This window comes from Synchiropus splendidus, chromosome 14, assembly GCF_027744825.2.
Source record: "Synchiropus splendidus isolate RoL2022-P1 chromosome 14, RoL_Sspl_1.0, whole genome shotgun sequence".
Taxonomy (NCBI): domain Eukaryota; kingdom Metazoa; phylum Chordata; class Actinopteri; order Syngnathiformes; family Callionymidae; genus Synchiropus; species Synchiropus splendidus.
In genome coordinates, this window is record NC_071347.1 from 21601370 (window position 1) to 21629097 (window position 27728).

The 27728-nt window shown below is 47.2% G+C and overlaps 2 protein-coding genes across 2 annotated transcripts; one reads left to right on the top strand and one right to left on the bottom strand.

Moving 5' to 3' along the window:
* Positions 1-8570: 8570 nt before the first annotated feature.
* LOC128771408 (forkhead box protein P2-like) lies at positions 8571-13954 on the bottom strand. The gene is made up of 14 exons (XM_053886828.1): positions 13811-13954; positions 13022-13126; positions 12872-12959; positions 11639-11804; positions 11479-11577; positions 11334-11421; positions 11142-11261; positions 10506-10623; positions 10379-10449; positions 9542-9643; positions 9341-9462; positions 8909-8978; positions 8741-8847; positions 8571-8676 (listed from the first exon to the last, which is right to left on the bottom strand). The coding sequence occupies exons 1-14, from the start codon at positions 13952-13954 to the stop codon at positions 8571-8573; spliced, it is 1506 nt and encodes a 501-aa protein (XP_053742803.1).
* Positions 13955-18416: 4462 nt separating this feature from the next.
* Positions 18417-27033, top strand: LOC128771148 (uncharacterized). Its single transcript, XM_053886326.1, has 4 exons — positions 18417-19735; positions 20343-20410; positions 20473-20564; positions 21288-27033. Exons 1-4 carry the CDS (start codon positions 19002-19004, stop codon positions 26472-26474), a joined length of 6081 nt encoding a protein of 2026 aa, XP_053742301.1. The 5' UTR covers positions 18417-19001; the 3' UTR covers positions 26475-27033.
* Positions 27034-27728: the final 695 nt, after the last annotated feature.

Sequence of the window (27728 nt, forward strand, 5' to 3'; positions counted from 1 at the left end):
ACTCCGAGGCAGCTCTTCAGAAAAACAATGTTGAGATTTTACCCTCGAGCCTCTGACATGTTACAGGGTTGTCAGCTGAACAGGACGACTTATTTGTACGTTTGACGGCCGTCGAGTATTTATCCAACGTTGACTGTCACACAGAAGATTGACACTGAGTTGCCAGGTGGTTAGAGACATTAGTGCTGATAAAGCTTTTGAACACCCTGACACATTGAAGCTACGATATCATTGTGACGCCAAGCTTCCTTTGCTCATCTTGAAGGGGCACCCCTTCTTGAGCAACCCTTCGACTTGAGACTTGACCCACATGCCTGGCCTTTGGCGTGCCCATTGCAGGTCCCTTGAAAAACCTCCTGAAAGTTGTTTTATCACACCCCGTTTGCTTTTCTTTTTGCTTTTTTGGCACAGGAATGCATGTCATCTGATAGTTCACAATCAAAGGACGTCCCACAGCCAGCGATGATCGATTGTCTTCTTCTCCTCTCTGACCTTACGTTAGCTCTGAAATGCCCTATTTCTTCTTAATAGAGACACTAGTCAACTTCTAACATGGCGATGCCAATCTTTCCTAGAATAGTGATACACCTACCTGGTCGCACTGTGATCCATCCATTGCAGATTGGTAAGATAACCTGTGTGCCCAGTGTCCAGTAGGGTTTTTCCCATTGCATGTTCCTGGGAAAACCTCCTGAAAGTTGGCAACACACCCTGCCATTTCTCAACTTGGCCTCTTCTCTTCTCTCTTCTCATCATTCAGCTTTGAAACTGCCCATGTGCTGCTTTTGCAGAAGAATCTGCTCTGGGTCTTTAGTACTTGACAAAGCTCCTTTCCCTTCAGTCTGGTTACTTCTGAGACACACGAGCAAATGTCCAACTGTAATGGCTAAAGCAAACCTTGCACGACCAGCAGCTGACTGACAGTCACTGTTAACAGATCACCTGGTTGGTGAAGCTGTGTCTTCTTCTTCTTGGTCACTGTGGCCCTTTCTGGAATAGTTTGCCGTGACCCCTGGTGTAAACGTTGGAAACAAGATCTGACTTTTTTCTTTTTAATATCTGATAGGAATTGTAAGGTTTCTTTTTTCCCTTCGCTTCAGTATTCTTGACACATTGGCCTCATAATGGGATTAAAATGTACTTTTTCCTGATCCAAAATTGTTCCTTCTCTTGTTGAGACAGTGCATGAACTGTGGTTCTTCTTTACGAAAAGATTTTTTAGACTTTATCGGTTTGACCTTTAGTAAATTTGGCAGCACTGTTGTTTCTCCATCGGAGGACTTTATCGTGCCCATCATGTCATCAACGTTTACACCAAGCCAAACTTGGCACTCAGGTCGAGACGTTTTTATCGGCTTTGGCGACTCACATTTTTCACAAAAATGCCAATCAAGTATTCCGAAAACAATTTCAATTTCAAGGGCTGACTTACCCTGCTGCAGCGCGAGCATGTGCATCACTCAACGTTGTTGGCGGCCGTGGATAAAGAGGTTGAACAAATCGAAGGGGACAAGTGGAACAAACCTGGATGTTTATATGTTAGTGTTTGCTCGCCGCGCTCCAAATTAGACATCACTTCTGCATCTTGTCACCAGCGGAATAACGAGCGTGTTGTGGGCAAAAGAGATACTTAAATTTGATTTACTGGCTGCGGCGTGATTTAAATGAGTCTCTTGGCTCACTGTACCAGGTCTGACAGCCTCGTCTCAACTGTTTTATTTTTGGCTGTTTACTCTGCCTCTCTGCTGTCATCCGTCATGATAGCGATAAAGGAAGCCGCTTGGATCTCCTGGATCTGGATAGATGGGGGATTCTTTTATGTTCTAAGTGCTTCACATGACAAACGCGAGGAATCAAGCGGGACGATGACAGGTGTTGTGTCGCCCCGTTCTTTAGCTGCAAACAGCTGCTGAGAGAAAAGTCAAACCAGCAATCTGGTAACATGAAGTGTCGCACAGAACGGAGCAGAGAGCTCCACCCTCTGAGCGCCGAGGTTGCGTTTGGGCAATGTCGTTTCATGTAACTTAATGTTTGCAAGTGTTCTGTTTGGCTGTTTAGTCTAAGTTGTGTTCCAGAGCCTCGATACCGTGGCGATCCATTTGGTCTGCATCAGAGGAACATTAGTAGGAGGACCCTGCCTTGCGCCATCTATGGTTTTAGTGGGTACCTGACCTGTAACAGTCTTTCCTGCCCTGCAAACCTGTAGCTGCCTAAAAAACTGAAGCCTGCCGATAATCTAAGGTTTTAGTGGGAACCCGACCTGAAATTTGAAATCTCATTTAATCGTAATAGTTAACTCATGATTCTTCTTCTTCTTTCTCTTTAGGCTTCTCCCTTCAGGGGTGGCTACAGCAGGTCATCCGCCTCCATCTCACCCTGTCCTCTGCTTCCTCTTCTCTCAAACCTACAAACCTCATGTCCTCTTCACCACCTCCATCAATCTCCTCTTTGGCCTTCCTCTCCACCTTCTGCCTGGCAGTTCCAACCTCAACATCTTCATCTACCAATGTACTGGCTCTCTCTCCTCTGTACATGTCCAAACCATCTCCATCTAGCCTCTCAAATTTTACTCTTGCCTCGCTAAAATTTTTGTTTAATGTAGAATAGATAGTGATTCATTTGTGAGTAATGGCAAGTTAACTCTGCTGTGCGATTAAACAACATTAACTATTCTAATCTGTTGACAGTACTATATACTGTGTTTAATACATCATGAAATGAACTGGTCTTGATGACGTTCGCTGCTGTGTGACGGAGTTTGATGCGACTTCATTCCGGGGATGAAAGCATGGAACTCTGCAGCTACGTCAATGAAATTCTTTGGTATTGTCAGGCCTTAAATATTATTTTTTTAACAGATAAATTCTTAGATGTACTCAAAGGTGACTTGTGGAAAACAGTCAACCCTTCACAGGACACTCATCTGTCACACACACACACACACACACACTTTTGTTGGAAACCAGATCTATTTTTGGGAACATGATTCTCCTCATGGCACCAGTCTTCTGCAGTCGAAGAAGCAAGTCCCTCTTTGTGGGTAAGAGTCAAAAAGTCAATGAGTCAAAAGTCTGAATTCTGCCTTTAACTACGGTGGCAAATCTCGCAGCACTCCAGACAAAACTCCAGACACTCCGTGGGCTCGCAGCAGGACTCGAACAGGACCGAGTGGCAGTGGGCATCGCAGTTGAGCTCCTCCATCGGCACCTCCTGCACAGAGGAGCAGCAGCGTGCACAGGCGTGGCAGCAGCAGGAGCAGAGGGAGTCACAGCAGGCGCCGCCGGCCTCCAGCAGGCCCAGAAGCATCACCGCGCCGTGACAGGAGAGACACGCCAGCAGCAGGTGAACACACCAGTCTGATCAGAGAGACACACAAACATCAGGGGTCGCGGCCAAACATCGCGTCTAATCGCTCACCATCAAACGTCGTGATTAAATCCATTAACCCAAAATTAACCCTCCACGTGTTTGTTCTAACAACAAGGACTTCAGAGTGTCTCCACTGCTGATCAAGACTGTGTTAATCACCACGCTCTCCTCCCATGGGAGAATCCAGAAGGCCAGTGAGGCTCCCAGTGATGAACAACAACAAGGAAGAATCTGTCACGCCATAATTGCTCAACAGCCCAAATTAGCGGCGCGCAACATTGCATACATTAACCCCGCTGGTGTGTTCGCGCTGCCCCCGACTGCAAGCTGGTTTTTTCATCCTGGTGCCGGAGCCGCTCATGCAAATCCACTCGTTTTATCCTGTTTACTCACGAAAGTACATGAGAGGGAGACGGAGGAATTCCCTGGGGAGTGGGGTTAGCGTTGTCCTGCTATAACCGCGCGCTCACACGCATAGCGTATGCTAATACCTGCGCCGAGATGAAAACCAGGCTTTATTGCTGCGAAACTTCACAGAAGATACAACACGGATAAACAAAGAAGCCCCGCGCACACGCTTTGATAAAACTGGAAGAAAGTGCAGCTGTAAACTTTTGTGAAGACACAAATGTTGTTTTGTTGTTTATGGATCAGATTACTTTATTCATCTGAAGGAGCAGTTCAGGTTTGAAGAACGAAACAAGCGGAAAGGTGTGGCAGTATGTAAACATGTCTATTGCGTTCTGTGAGAAGTCTCACGAGACACGGTGGTGGAATGCACAAGTGGCGAGCCACGATAGTCATAGCCAGGGCCGGCCTGATAGCTATGGGTTTGAAGCCGAACCTGCTTCCTGCTGCGGTCTTCTCTTGAGATGTGTCCCAGTTTGACGTCCGAACGTCTGTCAAATGGGCGTCGATGCATAAGACGGGATCATGAGTGGAGGACCTACCACCAGGGGCGTCAGTGAGCTGCTGTGAGCCGACCACGCTGCTCCTGCTTCTGTTGACAGATGAGCTGGACTGCTGAAGTCGGGGCAAGTGTGGAGAGGTTGGAGGCCGTGGCTGGCCTGGGACTGCTAGGCCACATCTCGGGCAGGTGGGCTTCTGGGCGTCGCAAAGATTAGAACCTGATGTGGCCCTGGAGAAGTTAGTGGCTGATTGTGGCTGACCTGGAACCACGAAGCAAGTCCTTCAACTGTCTGTTGGAGGGGCATGTATTTCCTTTTCTTCGTTCATTTGTCACAGATGGTCCTCCACCTACACGTCTCCCTTCATCATGAACTTCACTAGACTTCCTCATCCAACATTCTTGGTCCAACACTGCCTCACCTCTCCACGAGTGAACTCCATCCTTCCTCCCTAACTCTGCCTAGGACTATCATGCCAGGAAACTATTGTTTACCATGGTGAAGATAAAGTAAAGGATATGCAGCTGTCATGAAAAGTGCAAAAATTCTATCTTGTCATATAAGTCCTAACGAATGCAGAGATACATTTTCCCAAAAGAAAAATTTAATAAAACCAAAAAACCTTTGAATTCCAGTGAACTTTTTCCGGTGTTTCAATTTAATTTCATTTAATCTAAATATGTGATGAAATAGTAGCTGCCAGAACTCTGCAAATGTAACTATGAGAATTTAGTTGAAATTCCTGGCTGTTAAATTGTGAAAAGGCCATCAAGTATGTTCATAAAATAATGAACTGTCCTCTCATGAAGTTAGGCGTGTGGTCAAAATGTTATGACTTAGTTTGATCTAAAGAATGCAGGTTTAAGAGAAAAGGTCATACACGTATATTTAACACAAGTGAGTCACGGTTTACACTCACAGCTGATGAGGTCGTCCGGGTCGGGTTGTCCTCTGCCCGCTGGCTCACATGCTGGACTGACTTCCTCAACAGATCTTATTGTACCTTGATAAAAAAGAAAAACCAACAGAGCGACAGAGCTGTGATTGTATTGAAGATTACAGGTTGTGATCACTGTAGACGTTCCATCAAATCCAGTCCAGGGTTTTTGCATCACCTCTTGTACCGGTCTTCTCTTTGTTCCACTTCATCATTTATCTATTCCATTTTGAAGTTAAGAGTTGTGCATGTGAAGTCAGGTCACAGTGACACAAACAATCAATGAACTACTTTTAAATTCAAATTCCAAAAATGAAAAATGTTCTGGATTTCAGCTCACCATTTAGTAAATACTAACTTCAATATGTAATGTTTAGTCGTCTTACTGAATAACTTAACTCATGTTATAAGAGGCTCCATGTCATGTAAATAAGCAAATTGTTTTCAATCCAAAATAAAAAAATAAAATGTTAATACCATGACTGAAATATGAACTTACATCCACTCAGAGAGTGTTATGGATGAAAAGTATAAAAATAAGGAGCACCAACAGTGCAATAATATAATGCATAATGCAAGTGATATTCCTTGGACCTATTGTTCCCAAAGCTTTTGAAATTATTTGGTGGACAAAAAATTACGAAGTCTCAGTTGAACTAAGTTGTCGAGTTAAAATAAAAATGAAGATCATAACTATTTCAAAAAGAAAATCTGCATGCAAGTCAGAATATTCAGTGAAATATTTTCATAAACGACAAAAAATGAGAAATATCTTGTCTCTTTCAAAACCAACTGACACAACAACTTGATCAGCTGCCGGTGACTTGCCTGGAGAAGAGGTTGCCGGCTCTTCTGGTTCTTCTCTTGCTGGTGTCTGAGGCGCCAACATGTCAGGACTTCATGATGAAACTGAACAGTCCCTCTGACTTTCTTCTGCTCTTGGGTTCAGGAAGTCCAGCAGCGAGACCCGACGTAACAACCTGCTGACGGATACTATTGTTGTCCAGCAAGTGACTGTTCCCTTCCACTCGGAGGTGTGTTTGTGCTTGTGTGTCCTGCTTGTCCTCAGTTAACACAATGGAGCTACATGCCCCACAAGTGTGTCAGAGGTAATTGTGAGAGCGTAAAATCCCTTTTCTAGTTTCCATAATAACATCACTGATAGTGCTTTTCGGGGGTTCCCAGACCACTCCGTTTTCCTCCCACAACGCCCAAACATGCAGAGGTTAATTGGTGATTCTTAAGTATCCTTGTGTGTGTGTGGGTCGAGATGCGCCTTGTGGTGGGTTTGAGTCCCGTCCAGGGTGTCCTTTGCGTCTCACCCTGTGTAGCTGGGACAGTATTAATGGAAAGATATAGGGGCTGATATGTTGGTGGCGTGTTTGCTGCATTACCGCTCTGACCCAGAGAGACCAGTCGGTTGCTCCACAGGCTGTTCAGTTCCACTTGCCATCCCTCCTTGTATCAGCTTTCAGGCTGTGCTGAGCACAGCTTATGTAACACAGACCCTCAGATGGCTTCAGTATGATGCTGATCAAGTGTTATATATATAGGTCATTGTCAACATGGTGACGTTCAGGTGCCCGACAGCTCCCTGTCGAGGCGGTTTCTGGTTCACCTCTCACAGATATTCGATCAAAACGACCATATTTTCAAACACAGGTTTCAGGACTTCCTCGTCATCACTTGACGAATGAGCCCCGCCCATTTCTTAACGCCGGCTGTCAGCCGCGATGCGTTCAGGAACACTCCGACTTGCCAGCTTCTCACCGAGACTTTGGCACTTCAAAGAGGCACATTAGCGCGACTGTTGACGTCGCCTCAACTCTCCGTCAGTGAACCGCTAGAATGTCGCCCAACGTGCTGACGGCGAATCAAAGGGAGCGCTGAGAGGCGACGCTAACTCGTTATCAGCACAGACAATTACTGACATTAGTCAAAACAGCAGCCCGGAGACGCTGTTTTTGATTGTGAGGCTTTGTTTCCCCGCTGAGATGACGATCGCGTTAAAACTTTGCTGCACTGATGCAGCTTCACTCTCAAGTGTTTAACACTCAGTGTTTAACTTAGCCTTAAGTTAAATACATTTTAGAATCACGCAGCCATGGCTTTGTTTTTGTTTTATTTAATTCATATTATTATGATTTTAGCTATAGTTTCTATCATTATTTGGAGCAGGATTTGTGTTACTGCTCTTCATTGATTTGCCTTTCTAGTTTGGAATTATATAATTACATTATGTAATTCCACTAATTTGACATTTTTAAATAGAAAAAATACAAATTCATGAGTTAATATGCTCAATATTATCATTATTTATGTAATTACTGTATTGTGATCGTATGCTTTATTTTTATGCTTTATTTGTTTTGGGGAAACTTCTAAGGACTCAAGAGACTTCATCCAGTACTTGCGTGTAATCGTGTGAAACAAAGTTGGTAGTGAAGCGTGTCGATTCAGGAAAACAAATTTATTCTTCTATTCTGGAAAAAGCCCAGAAAACGCACACTAAAGTGTACAGTAAACTTGGTTTGACACATGAACTGAGGTGCAAACATAGATCATGTCGATGACGACAATTTTCATACATACTGTATTTCACAGAGACATCGGGACAACAACATGAACCACAGATCTTCACTACAACCTGTAATATTCTGATGATCAGTACAAAAACAAAAAGTAATCACACTCACTTTAATCAGTATTTTAGCTGTCATTCCGATTATGTATTTGATGTTTGACCTGTGTCCCAGCTAGGTACAAATGCATCAGTTACGACAGTGTTTTTTTAAACAGATATATTCTCTGTTAGTGGCGATGCTGGTAGTATTTTTAATACTTTTAATACTGAAGTTAACTTTTTGCTTAATGCATGTTCCAATAACCTGGTACTTGCAATAGTACTAATGGTAGTAATGGTCGTACTGGTCGTTGTAATAGATGCAGCAGTACTGAGGAATTACTAGACATTTAATTGTGTTGAGTGAGATGGATGAGTTTTTACTATGGAGAAGGAAAATTACTGGTGTGATGGAGTAGTAGTAGGAGTGGCAGTAGAAGTAGTGGTGGTGGTAGTTGTATTTGTATTCTCAGCAGTATTACTCTTGGTACTGAGTAGGTTATTATTTAGGTAGTACTAGCTGCAGTAGTAGTACTTGTCATAGTAGACAGAGTAGCAATGGTATTTGTAGTTGTTACAGTAGCAGTGAGTTTCAGCCGGGGTTTGATGTGAGGTCAGTGGACGGATGTTGTGATCACTGTTGGAACATCTCTCCATCAGTAGAACAAACACACAAGGTTCCAGAGCTTCTGGGGTCACAGGCTTCACCTCTGCTTTCTCAGACTCTCCAGGTTCACTCCAGGTCAAACAGGTTCTGGTCCACGTCCAGCTGCAGGGTCACAGCTGGTACCAGACGCTCTCGCTCGGCCCGGCACGCTGATTTGTCACCGATGAAGCATCTGAGGAGAGAGAGCCTGCTGAGAGCACTGGCAGCTGAGGCTCTGCAGATCCACTGAGACTCACTGCTGCTCAGGTGGACCTTCTGGGTCAGCGGGGTTCTCTGGTGTTCCCCTCTGTCTGCTGGCACACTCTGTCTTCAGGTCCAGTGGCGGTGCCCCCTTCAGAGCAGTCTGCAGGGAAGACTCTGAGTCAAAGCTGCCAACCAGAGCTGAGAAAGCTTCAGGGACTCACCTGCAGTCGTGCGGCTAGAACGCTGCCAAAGCCGAGACTGGCGGACACACTCTTCAGCATGGTCGGACTCCTGCCACCAAACACACACACATGGTTTGCTTTGCTAGTGTGTGTGTGTGTGGGGGGGGGACTTCAAAATAACTGGGTCATTATAAAAGGTTCTAAGTTTGGTTGAGAGTCACGGTTCAGGTTAGCTATTCGTTTGGATGTTTAGGTTTAGGGGGAGAGGCTGGGGAAAGGGTCATGACCATGAGAGGTCCTCACAAGGATAGTAGTGTGAGATAGAAACATAGTGTGTGAGAGTGTATGTTTTCTCTTGAATGAGTCTGTTGTTGTGTGTGGTTGTGTTTTCGTACTCGATTATTTTAAGTTTTTGTTTGATCTGCAGAAGCCACGTGTACTTCAACAGACCGTGATGATGGAGGGTCGTACCCTGCGACCCTCTGCGACCGTCTCCTCTGGTACTCCAGCTCGTCCACCGTCCACACGGCTCCCTTCAGGTTCTCCACCCGGACAAAGCATTTGTGGAGACTCAGGTTGTGACGCACCGCGTTCTGAGACAGAGACACGTCAGCGAGTGAGTTCAACTCTTTTGAGAAAATCCTTTGGAGTTTGTGATCGCAGCTCCGCAACCTTCCAGGTCGCCGCGTTCCTCCGGAAATAGGCGAAGGTGCGCGTGAACCAGGTGTAGATCTCATTCAGGGTCAGTTGCATGTCTGTCGACTCCATGATGGCCTGACGAGTCACAGCAAGGAGTCACAGTGAGTTGTCCTTAGTGTAAATACATTACAGATATTAACAGGAATTTAAATGAAATTATCATGACATAACTTTATGTTAATACCGGTAAAGTATTTGAATTTTACATGAAATAAGAAAGCACAACTGAAGAAGAAAACAAAAGCTCAAAGATTCAAGATCAAATTAATGTAATAACTCGATTGAAAGTCTTGTGAAATGGAAATGAAATCCAAACAGGAATTCCATAACAAAAGTAACTCAACTGCAAGTAGAATGAAGAACATCATTAGATGTATTCAAAATAAAGTTGAAAAATAATTGTACTGTAATTGAAAAAAAAATGAAAAGGCAATGTCAGAACACATTATTTTTATTATTATTGCTGTTGTTGTTATTAATGATGATGGTAATAATAATAATAAAACACTCCTATCTGCTTTAAGGTTTATTACTGAAATTATTTTAATTCGATTTTAAATATAATTAATAAAAATATACGATGAAATTGATTTTGAAATTGCTCTAATATATAAATAACATGTACGTGAAAATAATATCTGGGTAAATGCAATTTAAACACTTCTGTTATAAAATATTTCAAATAAATAAAAACAGTATTATGAATACATATAGTTTTTGGTTTGACTGCGTGTACTGTAATATTTGATGAACAAAAGGAAAATAACACACATGAACCACATGATTGTGTGGTATTGAACATTTTCAGACCTGTCTTATCAGAGTGGCGTAGGTGAACGGAGGTCTGATGTCCGTGTTCTTGTACAGGCTCAGTTCGCTCTCTGTGGAAGAGTTAGACTGTAAACCCCAGAATATTAGGGACAGACAGTGAGGTCACCTGAAGACAGGCTGAAGACTGAGGGATGATGTCGTCGCCTCAGAGCTGAGGTGGTGCGCGAGTCGTCCTCGTCGCCGGGGGTCAGTGTGACGGGAGGCTGTGGGGTCGAGTCGCTGAGCTGAAACCCAAGTGAACAAAAGCTGAGCCACAGAAGGCGGCGGGAGGGTCCAGACGGGTGGAACTAAGCGATCGGATGCGGCTCTGCGGAGGTGACTCCACCAGAGGGGAGTCCATTACACAGTCCATCACTGTGAAATTGCTGTGATTGTGGAGCGATTCTCGGCAGATTAACGGATGATTAGCTTTGTTCATTATCACAACATGTCCCGAATAAAAACAGGAGGAGCCATTTGCTTCCTCAGTTGCTCTGCTGTGGAACCTCCTCCGGCTCTTCAGGTGTAGTCGAGGTGTTCCCAGGTCACTTGTGTCACTTGGATTTGTGTCCCAGAGCAGGAGACACCTGACATGAGCCACCTCAGATGTCTCCACCTGGAGGAGCAGATGTTCTCCTCTGAGTCTCCCTTGGGTGACTGAGCTTCTCTCTCGAAGAGAATCCAGACAGACAAGCACGTGTTCTATGGATCACTCCAAAGCTGGTGACCATGTATGTGAGGAAAGTGAAGGTCAACACTGTACCTGTGAGGGCTGCAGGTCAGCGGAGGGAGGCGAGGGAACAGCAGGGGGTGACGTAGAGTCGAGGGTCGGGAGATGGAGGTGAGCCATCATCGCCCGCAGTCGCTCCCGCTCTTTGCAAAGCTGTGAGACAGGGAAGTGAGTCATGATTCCGGAGCCAGAAGTTCAGATCCCGGGGTCAAGACTGAAGCTGACCTGGAGCTCCAGCTGGTGAACCACTTGCATCTGGACTCTGCACTGTGCTGTGCTTCTGTCGTCCAGAGTGTGTTCGCTGCTCAGGTGCCTGCAAACAGGCCATGGTGAGCGACACTAGCGCCCTGGCTAGCTCAAGAGGTCCTACCTGGTGAACTGGCTGATGCTCTCGCAGACGGACTCGCACCCGGGCCAGGTGCAGACTCCGTGCCCGTAGAGAGCTCGAGTGAGGTCTGCGGTCAGAGCGCTGGAGGTGGAGAGGCAGAACATGAAGAGCCGAATCACACCCACATTTCACCATGTCTCACCTGTCTGTCCGCTCCAGAGACTCCGGATCAGCAGTCGGCCTCTTCTGGGGCGGGTTTGTGTCGCCACGTGGCTGGTTCTGTTCGGACTTCAGCAACGTCTTGTCTTCCGTCGCCTCGTTGGTCAACTCTTTCCAGAGCTGCTGCATCTCCGCACAGCTGAGAGAAACTGAGAGCCAAAAATAGAAATAACATTTCAAAATTAATCTGTCATATAGTGTTTACTTAAAAAAATGTATTTCTTCATAAAATACAATAATAAAAATATGGAAACACATTGTACAATAAAAAAGAAAAAAATGTTTAAGTAAATACTGTGGTCAAATTTAAAATCATTTAAAATAAAAGTGTATTTATTACTAAATACATGAATTGATCAAAACACATTTCTTGAATTCATTCATATTTTAAACAAAATATCCCCAGCTATGCCTGAATGAATATGCATGTGTTGAATATTGTGTATAATATGTTATCATGAATTCATTTTCTGACAAATAGTTGAACAAACTTAAATATAAATTTATCATATGTTTCAATACATGATGACAGTGTATGACATATGATAGTAAGTATATGGCTCTCACACACCTCAAATGTTTAAATACATGTTATAAAATGCAACATATTTACATATGTGAATATTAACATTATTTTAAAAAATATAATAAATGCTGAAAAACAAGATAAAATATGGAGACTAATGCATCAAAATCACTGCAATAATGTGAATAAATAAAATAAATACATAATAAACCTAATTATTTTTGGCCAATTGAAAAATGTAGTTGCATTTCTTTGAAAAATAAAAATGTCAATTATACAATTAGACAATTGTTTATTTTAATAATAAAATCTGCAAATGAATGGGGGGGGTCTGATTTAAAAGGAAGCAATATGTTCAAACATGTATGGATAAACACCGATAGTTAAAGCAACACATGTAAAAGGGATCAAAGGATCTTTGCTATTTAAAGACGACAAATATATAAAATGAGAGAAGAATGTGCTGCATGCTTATCTATAACTGTCGCTGTGTGTTTGAGTTTGAGGAAGCGCTGAGCTGGCGTCGACCTGATGGAGGCGCAGGAGAGGACCGGGCGGCTCGCTGGCTGTGGAGAACCTGCTGCTGCTGCTGCTGCTGCTGGAGGTGCAGGAGCTGCTGGAGGAGCAGGTGGTGACCCGAGAGCTGGTGAGGAAACACCGTCAGGCCGTGAGCGGACCAGCGTCTCTGACCTCTCACCTCTTTGGCTTTCCTGCGCGGCTGCTGAAGCAGCTGCAGGTGAAACTGCTGCTGCTTCTTGTAGAACTCCTTCAGATGTTGCTGGAAAAGAAGGACTGGGGATCAGTTTGGAGGCCGGGTGAGGCTGATGTTCCTCTTGTCACCTGCTGCAGGAGAAGAGCCTGCTGCTTGTGCTGGATCAGCCTCTGCAGCTGGTTGGAGGAGAGAAGCTGCTGCACCTGCTGAGGAGACATCATGGCCAGGAGAACCTTCGGGGGGATGCGAGAGGTGAGAGTTTAGACAAACCCATCATGGTCAGCGCGACTCGGTGCTAACAAGGTGGGAGATGGAGCGGAGCGTTTAATTAGCAGAACAATTACACGCTTGTTGTGGCTCCTAATAGAAGTGAACGGCTGTTAATGACGCCAAACACTCGACGAATAACAACCCGGTCCGCCATCCTCGAGAGACTTGAGAAAGTCGGCTCCCTAACTTTACATTTATTTCTTATTATATCCTCATAAAGTTCTCATCTGGACACTCGAGGCGCTTGCTACACTGTTCACCGCTAGAGAGCGCTGTCACCTAGAACTTTTCTTCAGTCCATCCCAGCTACCTGGGGTGAGAGGTGTGGGACAGGTCATTAATGGGAGGAAACCAGAGTGCCACACACAAAGGACACACGTCTTGAAATGTAGCTTTACTTCTTCTGCCTTGTAAAATGATTCTTCTGCTGATGACATCGGCAGAAGCTGTGGTGAGAACATCTGCCTTCAGCATGAACTGTCAATGATGTGCTTGGTTTTTCTGTCTCCACTGAGGACCTCGACTTCTGCAGCTCTTCCTCAGTCCAACAACCCAGAGTGGCGTGTGTCAGCTCAGCGTGAAACCTCCACACCTGTCAAGGACGTCCAAACCCGAGCGTCTCTCTGTGAAGGGCGGGGTGAAGGCACCTGTTTGTGGGGGAGACTCTGGCAGCTTCCTCGGCTCACGCCGCCGCACGAGTCCCCATTAGCCGCCGGCTCCTCTGTGCGGCTCAGGAGGCTGCTGGCTGCCGTTTGACGTTCAGCTGCAGGACTGACAGGAGACTCGGGCATCCCAGCGCCACGGCTGTAAGCAGAGGAGCCACACTGAAGCACCTCATACACACACTCTTCTTGCTGTCACTTGACCCCTGCGTCTGTTTGGTTGAAGGTGGAGCTGTGTGAAGGCTCGCCCCTGCACCCGACTCGATGCCCCCGTCTCTCTGCTGCTCTGACTGCTCCCACTTCTCCTCTACCTTCCTCCTCCACCTTCAACTCCTCCATGCTCAGGTACGTTAAAACTACCGGACTTGATTCAAACCAACACAAATGAACTCAGTATAACTGCCTGGAATCCTAGTTCTAATCCTGAGTAAAACTATACTGACTGAAAATATGGACGCCATGAAACATGATGCATTTATCAGGTCAAAATGTATATATTTTTTATTTTTAGAAAGTCAAAATAACAAGATAAAACGTCATATTTTGCAAATCTAAGCATGAAAAATAATTATTCCGTTTTTTTTTTTATATTTAAAAAATATATATTTTCTAAAAGCAGCTGAGAAACCAAATCAGTTCCTTGCAGCCTCTCCATCAGCACTTAAATGCAGTCTCTCCGAATCATAACGCCCGTTTACCTGTTATCATTTCTTCTTTTTGGCAGCTTCATCTCATCATTTTGACTTTTTATATGATCATATTAACTTAAACTCCTAAACCTTCTTCTCAGTTGGCACAAATATATATTTCAAATACATTTTAAATATAAATATTATATATTTTAATATATTATATACATTATTTTTTATATTTTTTTATTTTTTTTCCCAAATGTCACGGCAGAGTGAATACAGATTTTTTTTTTGTGTGGAACTTTTGAGTAAAATATGATTCTCTCTGCACTTTTATAGATTCTTAGCTGCAGCTGGGCGTACATTAGTGACTTTTTAAATTAACAGAAGTGAGTTTTATAACTCGTTTTAAGACTGTTTCTAAAATGCAAACACATCACTCATGAATATCAGAAAAAAATGGTTATTAATTGAATGTAGAATGAAAGTTAATAAAATATGCTGTGAAACATGATCGGGATTATTTTAAACAGCCATTTTAGTTTATTACACAATCACTATGCCGTTGTGTGGAACTAGTAAAGGAGTAATAATAATAATAATAATAATAATAATAATAATAATATTGATAATAATCTGCTCTTTTTCAGGTGTAATTTGAATGTTAAGAATATCCTGAATTATTGTAGACATTAAAATGTGCGAGACCTTTCTAAATTGCTAAAAAATATCACCTATTACACAGGATTGTAGTCGTTTAATTGAAAATTGTATTTATAATATTGTATTTCAATGGAGAAATGAAACTCCGTGTGAGTCAGTTCCAATGCTCTCAACTCCAATGTGAGTTCTGTCTGTCGCGGAGGAGTGAACAAGGAAACGTGAAATGCAGAGGATAGAAATGTCAGAACTTACTGCAGAGTCGAGCTTCCAGTCAGTTCAGGTCGGCTCGTCGCTGCGGACGTCTCCAAGTGAAGCATCCTGGAGGAGAGTGTGAGGGTCCCACCTGAGTGGGCGGAGTCAGAGGGGGAGTGTGATGATGCTCTCCTCTCAGAGAACCAACCACCTCCAACACAAGTCTGATAGTGATCATCAGTTTCTCACATGTTAGTCACGTGATGAGGAACTCAAAGGGAGTCTGACTTTGTTCCGCTCCTCTCAATCGGAGACCTTTGTTCTCCGTCAGGAAAGGGCTGAATGTCCAGTCCAGACTGGAGATCTGGGCAAGGCCTGGTTCACGCCTGAGAGAAGGAAGACAGATCAGAGGCGTAGAAAGAGCTGAGCCAGAAGGCAAAGCTCTCCACTGACCTGTGGATTTCCTCTCTCACCTGAGGTAACCAGCTCAGAGAGAGAGAAGTTCCTCAAAGATTCCAGATGCCTCCCTCTTGATGTGTTAGCTAGGAGGAGGTCCAGGGTCGGACCCAGGGCCACGTGAAGAGATGCACCCTGAGCACTTCCCTCAGAAGATCTGGAGGTGTATGGCGAGGGGAAAGTCGGGCTCTCTGCGCTGCAGCTGCTGCCCCCACGACCTGAGATCAGATCTATACTAGTACTAGTATCAAAGCTTGCTAGTATTTATCAAAGAGTGGTGGAGATGATGAGATGGTGGAAGCAGGTTCGTGGCCCTCATGTTGTTTTTGGCGGTGGAGGTGGAGAAACAGCACCAGGATGACGTTAGCTCTGCAATAAAGCAGAGCAAAGCCGCGCAACTTTATTTAGAGATCTCAGAACAACAAACGGCCGCGGCGCTAACTCGACTGTCAAACTCTTATCAAAGAGTTATTTACAGTCGCGTCGGCGCTTTTTATACATGAAAGTGATTTAATTTTGTTTGTTGACGTCGTTTAGCCGAGAGGGTCGGGGTTCAGCTGCGCTAATGAAACGGCGGCGCGGCGCACACGTGTTCTATTTTTAATGTTCCTGCCTCCAAACTGCGCTTCTGCTCGATGGCAGCCGCGTCGTGGCGCCTGAGGTTCATCACAGGGGCCTTCAAAGTGGAGCGCGGGAAGCATGTGGTCGGGGTGGGGGGGTCACATGCTCTGTCGTCCATGTTATGGCTCACTCTCGGACTAGATTCACATCAGATTGATTGACAGCTCGACAAATATGATCTGATGACTCCGCCCACTTCTCACACTGAGTTGTGTAACTACTGGATTTTCTACCTTTGTGTGTGTATATGTGTGTGTGTGGCCTCACCTGTGTGTCTCATGTTTTATGTGTGTCATTGTTGCTCTTGATGTTTGTGTTTATTCCATGCAGCCTTCTGTCCTCACAAGGATAGAGACACAAACACATGGGTGTGTGGCTTCTTCATGAAGTGTAGATGTTGTTACCAAGGTAACTTCCTGCCACCTACTGGACTGTAACATGTAACTTCCATGCTGCGCCAACAAAACACTGAACACCAAACCATCTTTGTGTCTTCATTGTGTCCGTCTGTGCTCGACCACAAACATTTAAGGAACAAATTAAATGTCAGCTGTGTTTATACATGTGATATCCATGTTTGTTTTTGTGTGCTCTCCTTGAGTGTGAGGTTTTCTTTGGTTAGTGTTGACCTGTGTGTGTGTGTGTTTCTCTGGTTGAGTGTTTGTGGTGAAGCTTGTGTGTGTGTCCTCCTTTGTTTTCAGGTGAATGTAGCTTTCCAGTTGTGAGGTTCCTTTGCGTACATTGCGTTTACTTTTCATGTTTATATCAGTGTGTGTTGCAACTAAATGTGTAGCTCTGTGTATCATTCCTGTGCGTTTTCATTCGTAAAAATGTCTTAACCATCTGTGTGTGTGTGTGTTTAAGCATATCAATTTGAGGGTTAAAACGTCAGTGAAAGTATTTTTTTAGTCTGGTTCAGAGTCCTGGTTCAGGTGAGCCATGTGTTTTGGAAGGTTAGGTTTAGAGGGAGAGGCTGGGGAAAGGGTGATGGCCATGAGAGGTCCTCTCAAGGATAGTGCGACAAACCTGTGTGCGTTTCCTGTCGGTTGTGTCGGTCAGTGTCTCCCTGATCTTTCTGATTCTGTGTACAAAAGCCTTGTGTAGGAGTGTGTTCCTGTTGCCACCTCTGTGTTTACCTGTGGTTCTTGTGCGTTGTGACTTGAACGTCTGCCTCGCCCTGTGTGTGCGTGTGTTGTCAGGCGATGTTTGTAAACATAACAATTCAATGATTGTTGCGCAGAAGCTTTTATTTTCACGTTGAACTGGATCCCAGACGTTGGACGAGGATCTACCAGTGATAAGCGAAGTCTCCTGTCCTCCTCAGGTGGAGTGAGTCTGTGACGGGAGCGGCGCAGCAGGAGGGGGCGAGGGGGATGAGAGGGGGACTCAGGAAGCGGTCGTCCCTCCGGACCACCAGAGGGGGCTGCCACCAGCTCACCCTCTCTCCCAGCGGCTGAGGCAGGTATGTCCAGAGTGGGTGATGATGATGTTCTCCAGCCCAGAGCTGAGGGCTCCATTGGCGGCTCAGCTGCTCCACCAGAGGGCGCTGTGGCGCCACTCTCTCCCCTGCAGCGTCCCTCCTGCCTCTGGGCCTCCTGTACTGCCTGAAGTCGCCCCTCTGGAAGTCTCTCAGGTGCGCCTGGTGGACCCCCCAGTAGTGACCCCTGCCGTCCTCGCAGCGACTCACCTTCACGAAGCAGCTGTTGACTGACAGGTTATGGCGGACGCTGTTCCTCCAGCCGGGCCCACGGCTCCTCAGGTGGGGGAACTGCTCCTCCATGGCCCTGTAGATGGACAGCAGGTTGAGCTTCTTCTCCGGCGAGGCCAGGAGGACCGTGGCGATGAGGGCCACGTAGGAGAGCGAGGGGCCACCGCTGGCGCCGGCGGAGGGTTTGGGATCCGCGTTCTTGGTCTCCTCCATCAGTGCTGCTCGGGCGACCCGGCGACCGGGCTTTTATTCTGGTCCTGATCTGAGACTCGATCTAAAACAAACCCACTCCACACTCAAACATCCGCCCTATCAGGGATTAAACAGTCGCTCAGGAATGTGCGACCCCGCTGGAGACAAACTCAGGAAACTGAAAAACCTCAGATAATCCTGAGATAAAAAGACTGTAAACTGCTGACTCAGCACCACAGGTCCACGACCACAGGTGCAGCGGAGGGAGCGGTTGCCTTCTGGCTCAGCTCTCTTACACACAACACTGCTCCCTTTTCTCTTGTGTGAGTGTTGCATCTGCACCGTGTTGCGCTTCTGCTTTCGTAAATTTCTTTCCGTTTCTGAGCTTATTTTGGTCTGTTTTTCTTTACATCTGTGTGTGGAGTCGGTGCAGCGCTGAGTCCAAGGTTTCATTGTGATTTGGATTCCAAAGAATGTTTGGAAATGTTTGCCCCACTCTGTCGCTGACTCTCTGCGAGGCCCTGGGAGCCATGAGGATGACATTTCCGCCTGCTGAACTTTCAGCTCCTCCACATAGTTGTGATCCCCTCTCGGCCTATTTTTAGGCTGCAGCCTCGGCGACAATGTCATCTGTAACTGGACTCCGTCTGTTAAGTCACCGCACGCTGAATGTCAGCTGCCAGAATCGGACTCAGCCGTTCACACCCCCAGCATGGCGGGACAGGCAGGACCTCCTGGGCCCGGCGGTCTGCTGGCAGTGCCGGGCCTCGGCTCAGCGGACCTGGACTCGGACGAGGAGGTGCCCGGGATCAGGCCCAAGTCTTCCCCGCTGCCTCGCAGGAGGAGCTCTGCCAGCGAGGACGACTTCGATCCGGAGCCGCCCCTGAGCGGGTCCAGGAGAGTTTCCTTCGCCGACGCCAAAGGCCTCAGCTTAGTCCATGTGAAGGAGTTTGGCTGCTGGGACGTTCCTGAGCCGTCTGAGGATCAAGAGTCGGAGGAGTGCTTCATCTCACTGCTCACCTTCTCCTTGCCACTGCCTGAGGAGCTGCTCACCAAAGTCCAGGAGCAGAAGGTGGAGCTGGAGAGCCTCGAGGTGCTTCCTGGGACTTCCGTGCTGAGAGGGGTAGTCTGTGTCCTCAACATCTCCTTCACCAAAGCCGTCTACGTCCGGGCCACGCTGGACTGTTGGTCCAGCCACTTTGACCTGCTGGCAGACTACATCCCGGGCTGCAGCCAGGGGACGGTGGACCGCTTCGCTTTCAGGCTGACTCTGGCGCCTCCCTCCGTGGACCAGCACGCCAGAGTGGACTTCTGCGTGAGGTACGAGACCCCGGTGGGGACCTTCTGGGCCAACAACGACTCCAGGAACTACGTGATCTTCTGCCAGCGGAGGAGGAGAACGCAGCGGCCGCCGAGGGAGAAGAAGAGCTGCCTCAAGTCCAACAGGTGAGTCCTGTGTGGAGGGTTTGTTGCCAGCAGTGTTTGAGCCTCACCACTGCTTTGCTTCCCACTCTGGTCTGAGAACTTCTCACTCCTTCAGAAGCTGCTTTGTAACTCAGTTGTTTTGTGTTGTGTGTAGTTTTGCTAGTGTTGGTTTGAAGTGTTTTCTGTGTGTGTTCGCAGAGCTCTCTCTGTGTTTGTTTCCCCTGAACTTTGTGTGTGTGAGTGTTTGTGTGTGTGTGAGTGTGTTTATCTATAATTGTGGGGACCAACTTTTGAAAACACACCTCCTTGTGAGGACTTAGTTAGGATTGTTTTGCCAGTCCCTGTGAGGTTGAGCCTCAATTTGAGGATGAAGACTTCCAAATAAGTGGGTCACTATCGGTTTGGTTCAGAGTCCTGGTTCAGGTGAGCCATGTGTTTTGGACCGTTGGGTTTAGCTCGAGCTCACAGTCCTGTGTTATACCCACCGTCATTCTCTTTAAATCCACTTGACCTCTTCAGACTTGTGTGTATTTACTCAGTGCAGTCGACATATAAACACCCGCAGCAAAGTTTACCTATGTCATTGATACCCAGCTCTCACTGACGTTTATGTTTTGTTGATTCACAGTCAGAACTTCTCCTCGACTGAAAACCTATCGGGTCCAGAACCATCGTCACCGGAACACACGCCAGCAGGTAACTCTCCTCATCCACACAAGTTTCCACTCAGACTCTGGGAGTGATCTGTCCTCCTCCAGAGGCGTCGACTGTGGAGGCGGAGCCTGTGAACAAGGCGCCAACAACCGAGAGAAAACTCAGCTGGCAGGGAGAGGAGGCTCCGAAACCACAGGTTAGTGGGAGCTGGGGGTTCATAAAACTCTATCACTGCTTATTCATGTATCACTGAGGCTGTCAAACTGAGGTCAACAACCTGTCACACACACACACACACCCACGGTCAATAAGAGTCACCTCACCTCTGTATGTTTTTGGATTGTGGGAGGAAACTGGAGTGCCTGGTGGAAGCAAACAAGCTAGACAGAGGACGGACATGGGTTGACTCAAGCAGGACTCTAACCTACAACCTTTTCACTGTGAGGCTTTGTACATTGTTCTATTTTTCTTATGAATCAAAAAGCAAGGGGTGACGGTGAACTAGATAAATAGCACATCATTTTCCTCAGAGATTGTTTATAATGTGGAGGTGAAAACCTGATATTGATACCAGATATTCTTCTGTTAAAAATGTATGTCCCAAAACACTCACTTCACTGGTAAAATAAGGCAGCATTGAGTGACAGAATATATGAATCTGGCTATAAATTCACGCTTAAAAAGTGAAAATGATGAAATAGAAAATGTTTAAAAGCCTTTGTAGCAGAAACAGGAAAGTGTACATGAATGTTTGAAAAGGATTTATCTATTGAAAGACCTCAATGGAACAAAGTGGTTTAAACCTGGTTGAGGACCATTGGCGTGTGGCCGTGGCCTGACAGGCGCTACCTGTCTGTCAACAGCTTTTCTTGTCGTCACCTCACAGCTCTCAGCGTCTCTTTGTCGTGTCGCCCGACAGACTGACAGCAGACGGAACTCCCGGCAGAGGAGTCGCAGGAAGGCGGCTCGGATGGCTCGTGTGAGGGAACAGTTGGCTGGCAGAAGTGAGAGCGACCTGCTCACTGGACAGCTGGGAACCTCAGGGATGAGTGAGGAGCAAACGTCTCCGGTGGAAGAAAACTCGGCACCAGACTCCATGTTTCCGGACCAAGCTGACGCGACACGGATCCTTGGTCCGTCTGTAGCGGAGTCACTCGCTGAAGAAAGCTCGGGCGGCAGAGACGTCCCAGCTAGCCAGAGCATCAGCGCCACCTTCGGAACTGTGGTCGCCCCTCTGTACCGGCAGGTTTTCATGATGCAGCCTTCGGACCCAGATTCAAATCATGTGGTGGATCTCAGTTGCTCGTCCACTGATGACGCAAGAACAGGTGGCTTTGGTTTAAATGCAGATTCTGGGAACCCCTTCCAGAGCTCCACCCCCCAGGGACACAAGGATGATCTGACCTTTGGCCTGACTCTGGATAAACACTCTTCAGTAATGGACGAAACGACAGTCCACCATGTTCTCGTCGGTCAGGAGGATCTCACAGTGACACCAGACTTCAGACCTAGTCCAAGTCCTTCAACTGAAGACACGAGTTTCTTCAACAACTCTGACCATAGGGGTGGACCACAGAAGGTAACTCCAGAACCTTCTGATGAGAAATCTGTGAGCAACAGCCAGGAGTGGACAGAAGATCTGCCACAAACCGAGTCCTCCTCAGAGACCAGTCCAAATGCTGAACCGGAAACTGTCAGTCAGTTTACATTTGGTTCTGAAGAGCTACAAATGTCTGGACCGGCTTTAGAAGAGTCAGGTCCACCATTAGGTGGAGCCCTGGGCATTCAGATAGATATCAGGGTAGAAGATACTTCCACATGCTCTTGTAAAGGAGAAGAAGAGGAAGAAGGTGGTTGGATCAAAACTTGTGATGGGAACTGTAACCTTCCTGAGGAGGAACCGGCTGAGGTCAAAGACTGGGAGTTGATGGTGGCAGAAGAGGAAGAGAGCGTCTTGGTAACTAGTGGGAGGGAGTCTGAGGAGGTGGGTCCAGGTTTGATGTCAGAGGAAGATGGTGCTTCTGGTGAAGAGTTGGAGATGAAGAAAGATTCTGAGGCGAAGACGACGAGGGAAGCAGAAGAAAAATTGACCGGTGGAGACAATAGAGTATCAGAGGAACGAAGCATTCGTGGAACTCAAGTGACCAATGGCTATCAAGAGAATAACATGACCAGGGTGGAGACATACAGCGGTGGTGCAACAGGAATCAGCAGAGATGAAGCGATGACAGTCGGAGACCAGGCAGATCCAGGCCAGATTCTTCAGGTCCAGAACGGAGCAGAAGAATCTGGAGAGACCTGTGGAGAAATGATGGGTTTGGAGACTCAGCTGGAGATGGAAGTGGCAGAAACAACTAGTGTTCTCAAGGTCAAACAGGACCTGGTGGAGCATCTGGAACTGTTGGGGAAGGATGAAGATGAGAAGATGGCTACTGAGAAGGAAGGAGAAGCTGAAATGCAGAGAGTTTGCAGGGAAGAACAAGAGCAAGAGATGATGGAGGAAGATACATTTGAGAGCCCAATGGACGTAGACACCTTTGAGAAGACCAAATTAAACACAGAAAAATCGGATGTGGTTGAAGAAATGAAGGCCGTGATGGATCTAGAAGACCTCCAACATGTGCTGACGGGAACTGTCTTGGACACAGCAGATCAAACACACAGTGCAACATTGGAGGAACACATTCTAGAGCAGGCAGCAGCCAAAGAGCAGGTGCCAGAGGTCGAAATCATGAATCATGAAGTTTCAGCAGGAGATGAAGGAGCTACAACCGAAGAGCCGGGGTCAAAGGTGAAACCAGAACCATCGACTCGGACACCAGTGACTGAGCGAGGAGGTGAAGAAGAAGACCTGGTCGATACACAGGAAACAAGCCCAAAGAATGAAGAGGAGGCAGTAAAACAAGAAGACTTGAGTCTAGAGCGGCGGGTAAAAGATGAAGAGGAAGCTTCAGTGAAGAGAGAAGATCAGCAACAGTCTCAACAACGAGAAGCTCCGAGAATCAAGACCAGGAAGTCAAGAAAGATGAGAGGAGTTGCAGAGCTAAAGCCAGAGTCTGATGCTCAGAAAGAGCAGAAGATGATCTGGTCCACACCGGAGGCAAGGTCATCGAGTGCAGATGATGAACGGCATGTTGGCGTCAGTGATGATGACATGAAGATCTGTGAAGAAGCCGGAACACTTGAGGAGAAAATCCAAGGGACAGAGCCGGATCATGAGCCTGAGAAAGAGCTGAGTCGACAAGAAGTAGTGGGAGAAACCACGAGAGTCAGGAGCAGGAAGACTAAGCTGCCTAATGAAGTGGTTGCATCTGACTGTCCAGTACGAAAGGAAGAAGTCGGAAAAACGTTTGTGAAAAGTGAACCACAGCAGAAGACGTCAGGTCAAGAAGAAACCACAGAGAAACAGACAAATTCAAGCGCAGGCCATGAGCCAGAGGATCAGCTAGGAAAAGACGAGGATGGGAGAGGACCATCAGCACTGGTCGACCTTCTGCAGGCTGAAATAAGATTCAACAATGAGGATGGAAAACACAGAAAGAAAGTTGAGGAGCAAATCGTGGAAGAAATTCTGAGGACTGACGTGACTGAGCATAAAGCCACAGAGAGGAAGCAGGCGCTGGATGACACCCCGAGAGTCAAAGCCAGGAGGGCAAAGAAGAGCAAAGGTGCAGGTCACATGAAGCCTGCCCCAGAAAACCGACTGTCACAGGAGAGTCTGGAGCTCGGAGCTTCAGCAGAGGTGGGTGACGGTGAAGGAAAACACCGGACAACACAACAGGTGAAGCTGGGAGAGCAGAAGACGGGCGCCATGTTGAAACACCATGTCCAGACTGCAGATCACGAGATGAAGTCCACCTTAGCAGAAACCCCGAGAACTAAAACCAGGATGAAAAAGACAGAGACATGTTTGGTGGTGGGTCAAGAGCCGCAGACTTCAGAAGGTCCAGGGTCAGGATTGAAAAGACCTGGAGCCCAGGCGGATGAAGAACGGCTCTGCCAGGAAACACAATCGGACATTCTTCAAGAGGCTGAAGTGAAAATCGGCAACAAAGAAGCTCCTGAGAGAAACAAGGAGCAAGAAGTGGGTCCAGGAAGAAGCTTGGAACATGGTGAGGAGACGCTAAAAGATCGAATCATTCCGGAGGCCGACAACATGAGTACGCTGGGTCGAGAAGAAACCCCCAGTGTCAAGACCAGGAGGTCGAAAACAACAAAGAAAAAGCAACCGGTGGATCAAACACACGAGTCAGAGCCTGGAGTCACAGAGAAGAGTCCTGTTCATGAGCCGAAGCAACAGCGGGATACAGGAGATACTAGTAGAACAAAGTTGGCTGACAAGATGCAGGAAAGTGTGACGGAACATGAGTGGAGCGCTCAGAACGGAATCATACGCAGCAATCCAGAAGGGAACACGGCCCCACTTGATGTTAGCAGAGACACAGCGTGGGATGCACAAAACACGATGGACTTAAGATCTGAAGAGATGAGAGATGACAAAGAGGAACAGCATGGAGTCACAGACAAACCTGGAGTCCACGTCAGGAGGACCAAAGTCATCAACAGATCTGAACCCAGTGAGAGGAGGATTCCAGCAACCAAAGTGGAAAAGGTAGCAGGAGAGGAAGATCCAGAAGATCCTAGTGCCGAGGGGTTGGATGAAGAAACGTCCATCACTGCAGCACCAAGACTGAGTGAGAAGAGCAGAGAAGATCTTCACAGTGAAGGAGACACACGCATCAGTGAGGGTCAGGGACAGAGACTTAAAACAGAGGAACCAGAGGTGAAGATGAATCCAGAGGTTCAGGAAGCCCCTGGCGTCGGGCAGGACAGAACAGGAAGTGCCACAGAGACTCTGGAGCTGGTCGCCACAGCTGAGGAGGGAGACATGAAAGCGATGACGGAGATGGATGAGAAGCTGCGGGCAACAGTGTTGAGACAACGAGAGTCAGAGGAAATGACCTTGGATCCAGAGATGCTGCAGGCCGAGCTCAAGCCAAGACATGAAGAGAAGCTGTTAGTGGAAAAGCCAAGAATCAAAACCAGGAGGACGAAAACGGTCACAGATGTTCGTCCGACAGATAAAGCACCTGGAGGAAGCAGCAGTGACGTGACGTCGGGAAACGAGATGGAAGGTCCAGTAGGAAGCACACAAAATGGCTCCACTCCAAGCAAACAAGCAGCTGAAGAAGAGGTGATGACTCAGAGGGACACGGCTGAGGTGGATCCAAGCTCACAAGCTCCAGCGGAACAAAACCTGATGGTGGTTGAGGATAAGAGCAAGTTAGACAGCAAGAGTGAGACACCTAGGGTCAAATTTCGCCAAAGCAAGACGGTCCTCAAGAGCGTGAATGAGGAAGACATTCTGACGGCAAACCAGGAGGCAGAGGCTTCTGCTGGAGGGAGAGGACTTCAGGGTTTGGAGAAGCCCATGCAGCCAGTCGACAACAAAGCTGCGGAGGAGACATTGAGGTTTGGACTGAAGACGCCAGGGGTGGAAGAAGAAGCAAGAGGGGTGGAAGAAGACCAGAAAGAGTCCAGAGTGGAGAAGACGCCGGAGCCGTTGGTCACACCGACGGAGAGTCGTCCTGCTCAGATGAACCATGAGGGTGAGGAGGGCTTCATCGCTGAAGACGACGTGTGGGTGGAGTCAGAAGACCAGATGAGCCCAGATAGCGAGTCATCTGAGTCGGACTCGGGCGACGAGGTGGAGCTTTACATGCACTGCCTGCGTGTGGCTCACACCGCGACCGTCAAAGAGCCGAACCGAGACGCGGGCGCCAGCAAGAGACTGTCCGTCCGCAGGAGCAAGCTGACGTCCATGCCCATCATCAGCGAGTCTCTGGATGAGGAGCAGAACCTGGGCTGCGTGCAGGAGCAGAACCTGGAAGAGCCGCCGGCGTGCAACGGACAGCGAGACCTGGGCTGGAGCCAGAGCTTCTCGTGCAGCAGCATCTCCAGAGGCCTCCTGTGCGCCTCTCTGTTAGGAGTGTTTGTGACTGTGGCACAGCGTTACGACTTCCTGGCCTGTCTGGGACTCTACCTGCTGTCAGTGGTTTGGCTGCTGTGCCGAGGAGAGAAGCAGGAGAAGAACGATGGCGTTTAGCGCCCACAGGGAGGACTCTACCTCTAAACACCCTGACTCAGCAGACAGCTTGGCACTGGACCTTCAAACTCTGATAACCTGAAGAAACCTGGATTCATGAAAATCTCGTGTTGCTTTGACACGGAAAATAAGTTCTAAATATCTGAAAAAATGGACCTGAACATCCTGATGATCAGCAGAATGTTGTCAAGAAAACACGGGTCACACTGAACCTGAACCTCCCGCTGGACCATGGAGGTGGGCAGGTTTACGACTCAAACTTTCTAACTCTGATGTAAACATTGTTGTCGCTGGGATCCAATAGGGAGGTTTGGTGTGGAGGCGTTTCTGACTCAGCGACGTCAACTTGTGGAGATTGAACTCCAAAAGAAAATATTTTTTCATATCAACCTCACGAAGATGGATTGTTCCTCTTAGTTTGCTGTGCAAATGTTGACTCCAGAAATCTTTTGATAAAGATATCATCTTTATTATCTCTTTCATCTGTGGCTTATTTCTGTCTGTAATTTTTCATCTCAGTGTCCAGAGTTGTGTTTTACAGCGTGAGGAAGAAGCTTGTCTCTTGTCTCTTGCCTCCGTCTGTCGCTGCACGTATAAAGGACTGACGGTGCCAACAATGACTTCTCACTTGTCAGAATAAGAAATGAAATGGCATAACAGTGTGGAAGAACATTTAAAAAAATGTTTCTAGCAGAACTCGCAAGTGACCCCTGACCCCACTGTGGCGCAGCCAAGAACGATAGTTTCAGTCAGAGGGCTTCACTTGTCAAACCTCTTCATGGAGCTTGAAGTATCACGACTCCTGTTTCATCTCCACTGTTTTTCCGCCTGCAGCCATGACCTCACAGCTGCGGCATGTTGAGGGTTCGCACCTGAAACTGGATTCTGTTTCTCAAATCTCTCCACCGCTGGACAAACCTTGCTATCAGCGGCTATCAATTGAAAAATATGTTTGGCATCGCAGCGCTCCAACAGCCGTACCTTGGTTTCTAACCCCCCCTGCCAGAGGACAAGCAGCTGGGATGGAGCCCATCTGAGGCCGACCTGCAACGGCAGGCGGCTCCACCATGATGCGGTGATTGATGAGATCAGTCTCCTGGTTGATTGCGTCCCTGCTACTGTGCTGTTTTCCTCTTCTCTCGAGCGTGACCCGACATAAAAGGTGGAATCAACCAGTCTTCCAGCTCTGAGGCGCAAGGAGGTCAAACGCAGTGATGCAGATTGATTCCAGTTTTGAGCCGTTCACGTCTTATG

Coding starts and splice junctions, on each gene's coding strand:
- LOC128771408 (XM_053886828.1), bottom strand. CDS start 13,954: ATGCCCGAGTCTCCTGTCAGTCCTGCAGCTGAACGTCAAACGGCAGCC. Junction 12,960..13,021: donor AGGCTCTTCTCCTGCAGCAG/GTGACAAGAGGA, acceptor CTTCTTTTCCAG/CAACATCTGAAGGAGTTCTA. Junction 10,450..10,505: donor AGTCTTCAGCCTGTCTTCAG/GTGACCTCACTG, acceptor ACTCTTCCACAG/AGAGCGAACTGAGCCTGTAC.
- LOC128771148 (XM_053886326.1), top strand. CDS start 19,002: ATGGCGGGACAGGCAGGACCTCCTGGGCCCGGCGGTCTGCTGGCAGTG. Junction 19,736..20,342: donor AGCTGCCTCAAGTCCAACAG/GTGAGTCCTGTG, acceptor GTTGATTCACAG/TCAGAACTTCTCCTCGACTG. Junction 20,565..21,287: donor AGGAGGCTCCGAAACCACAG/GTTAGTGGGAGC, acceptor GTCGCCCGACAG/ACTGACAGCAGACGGAACTC.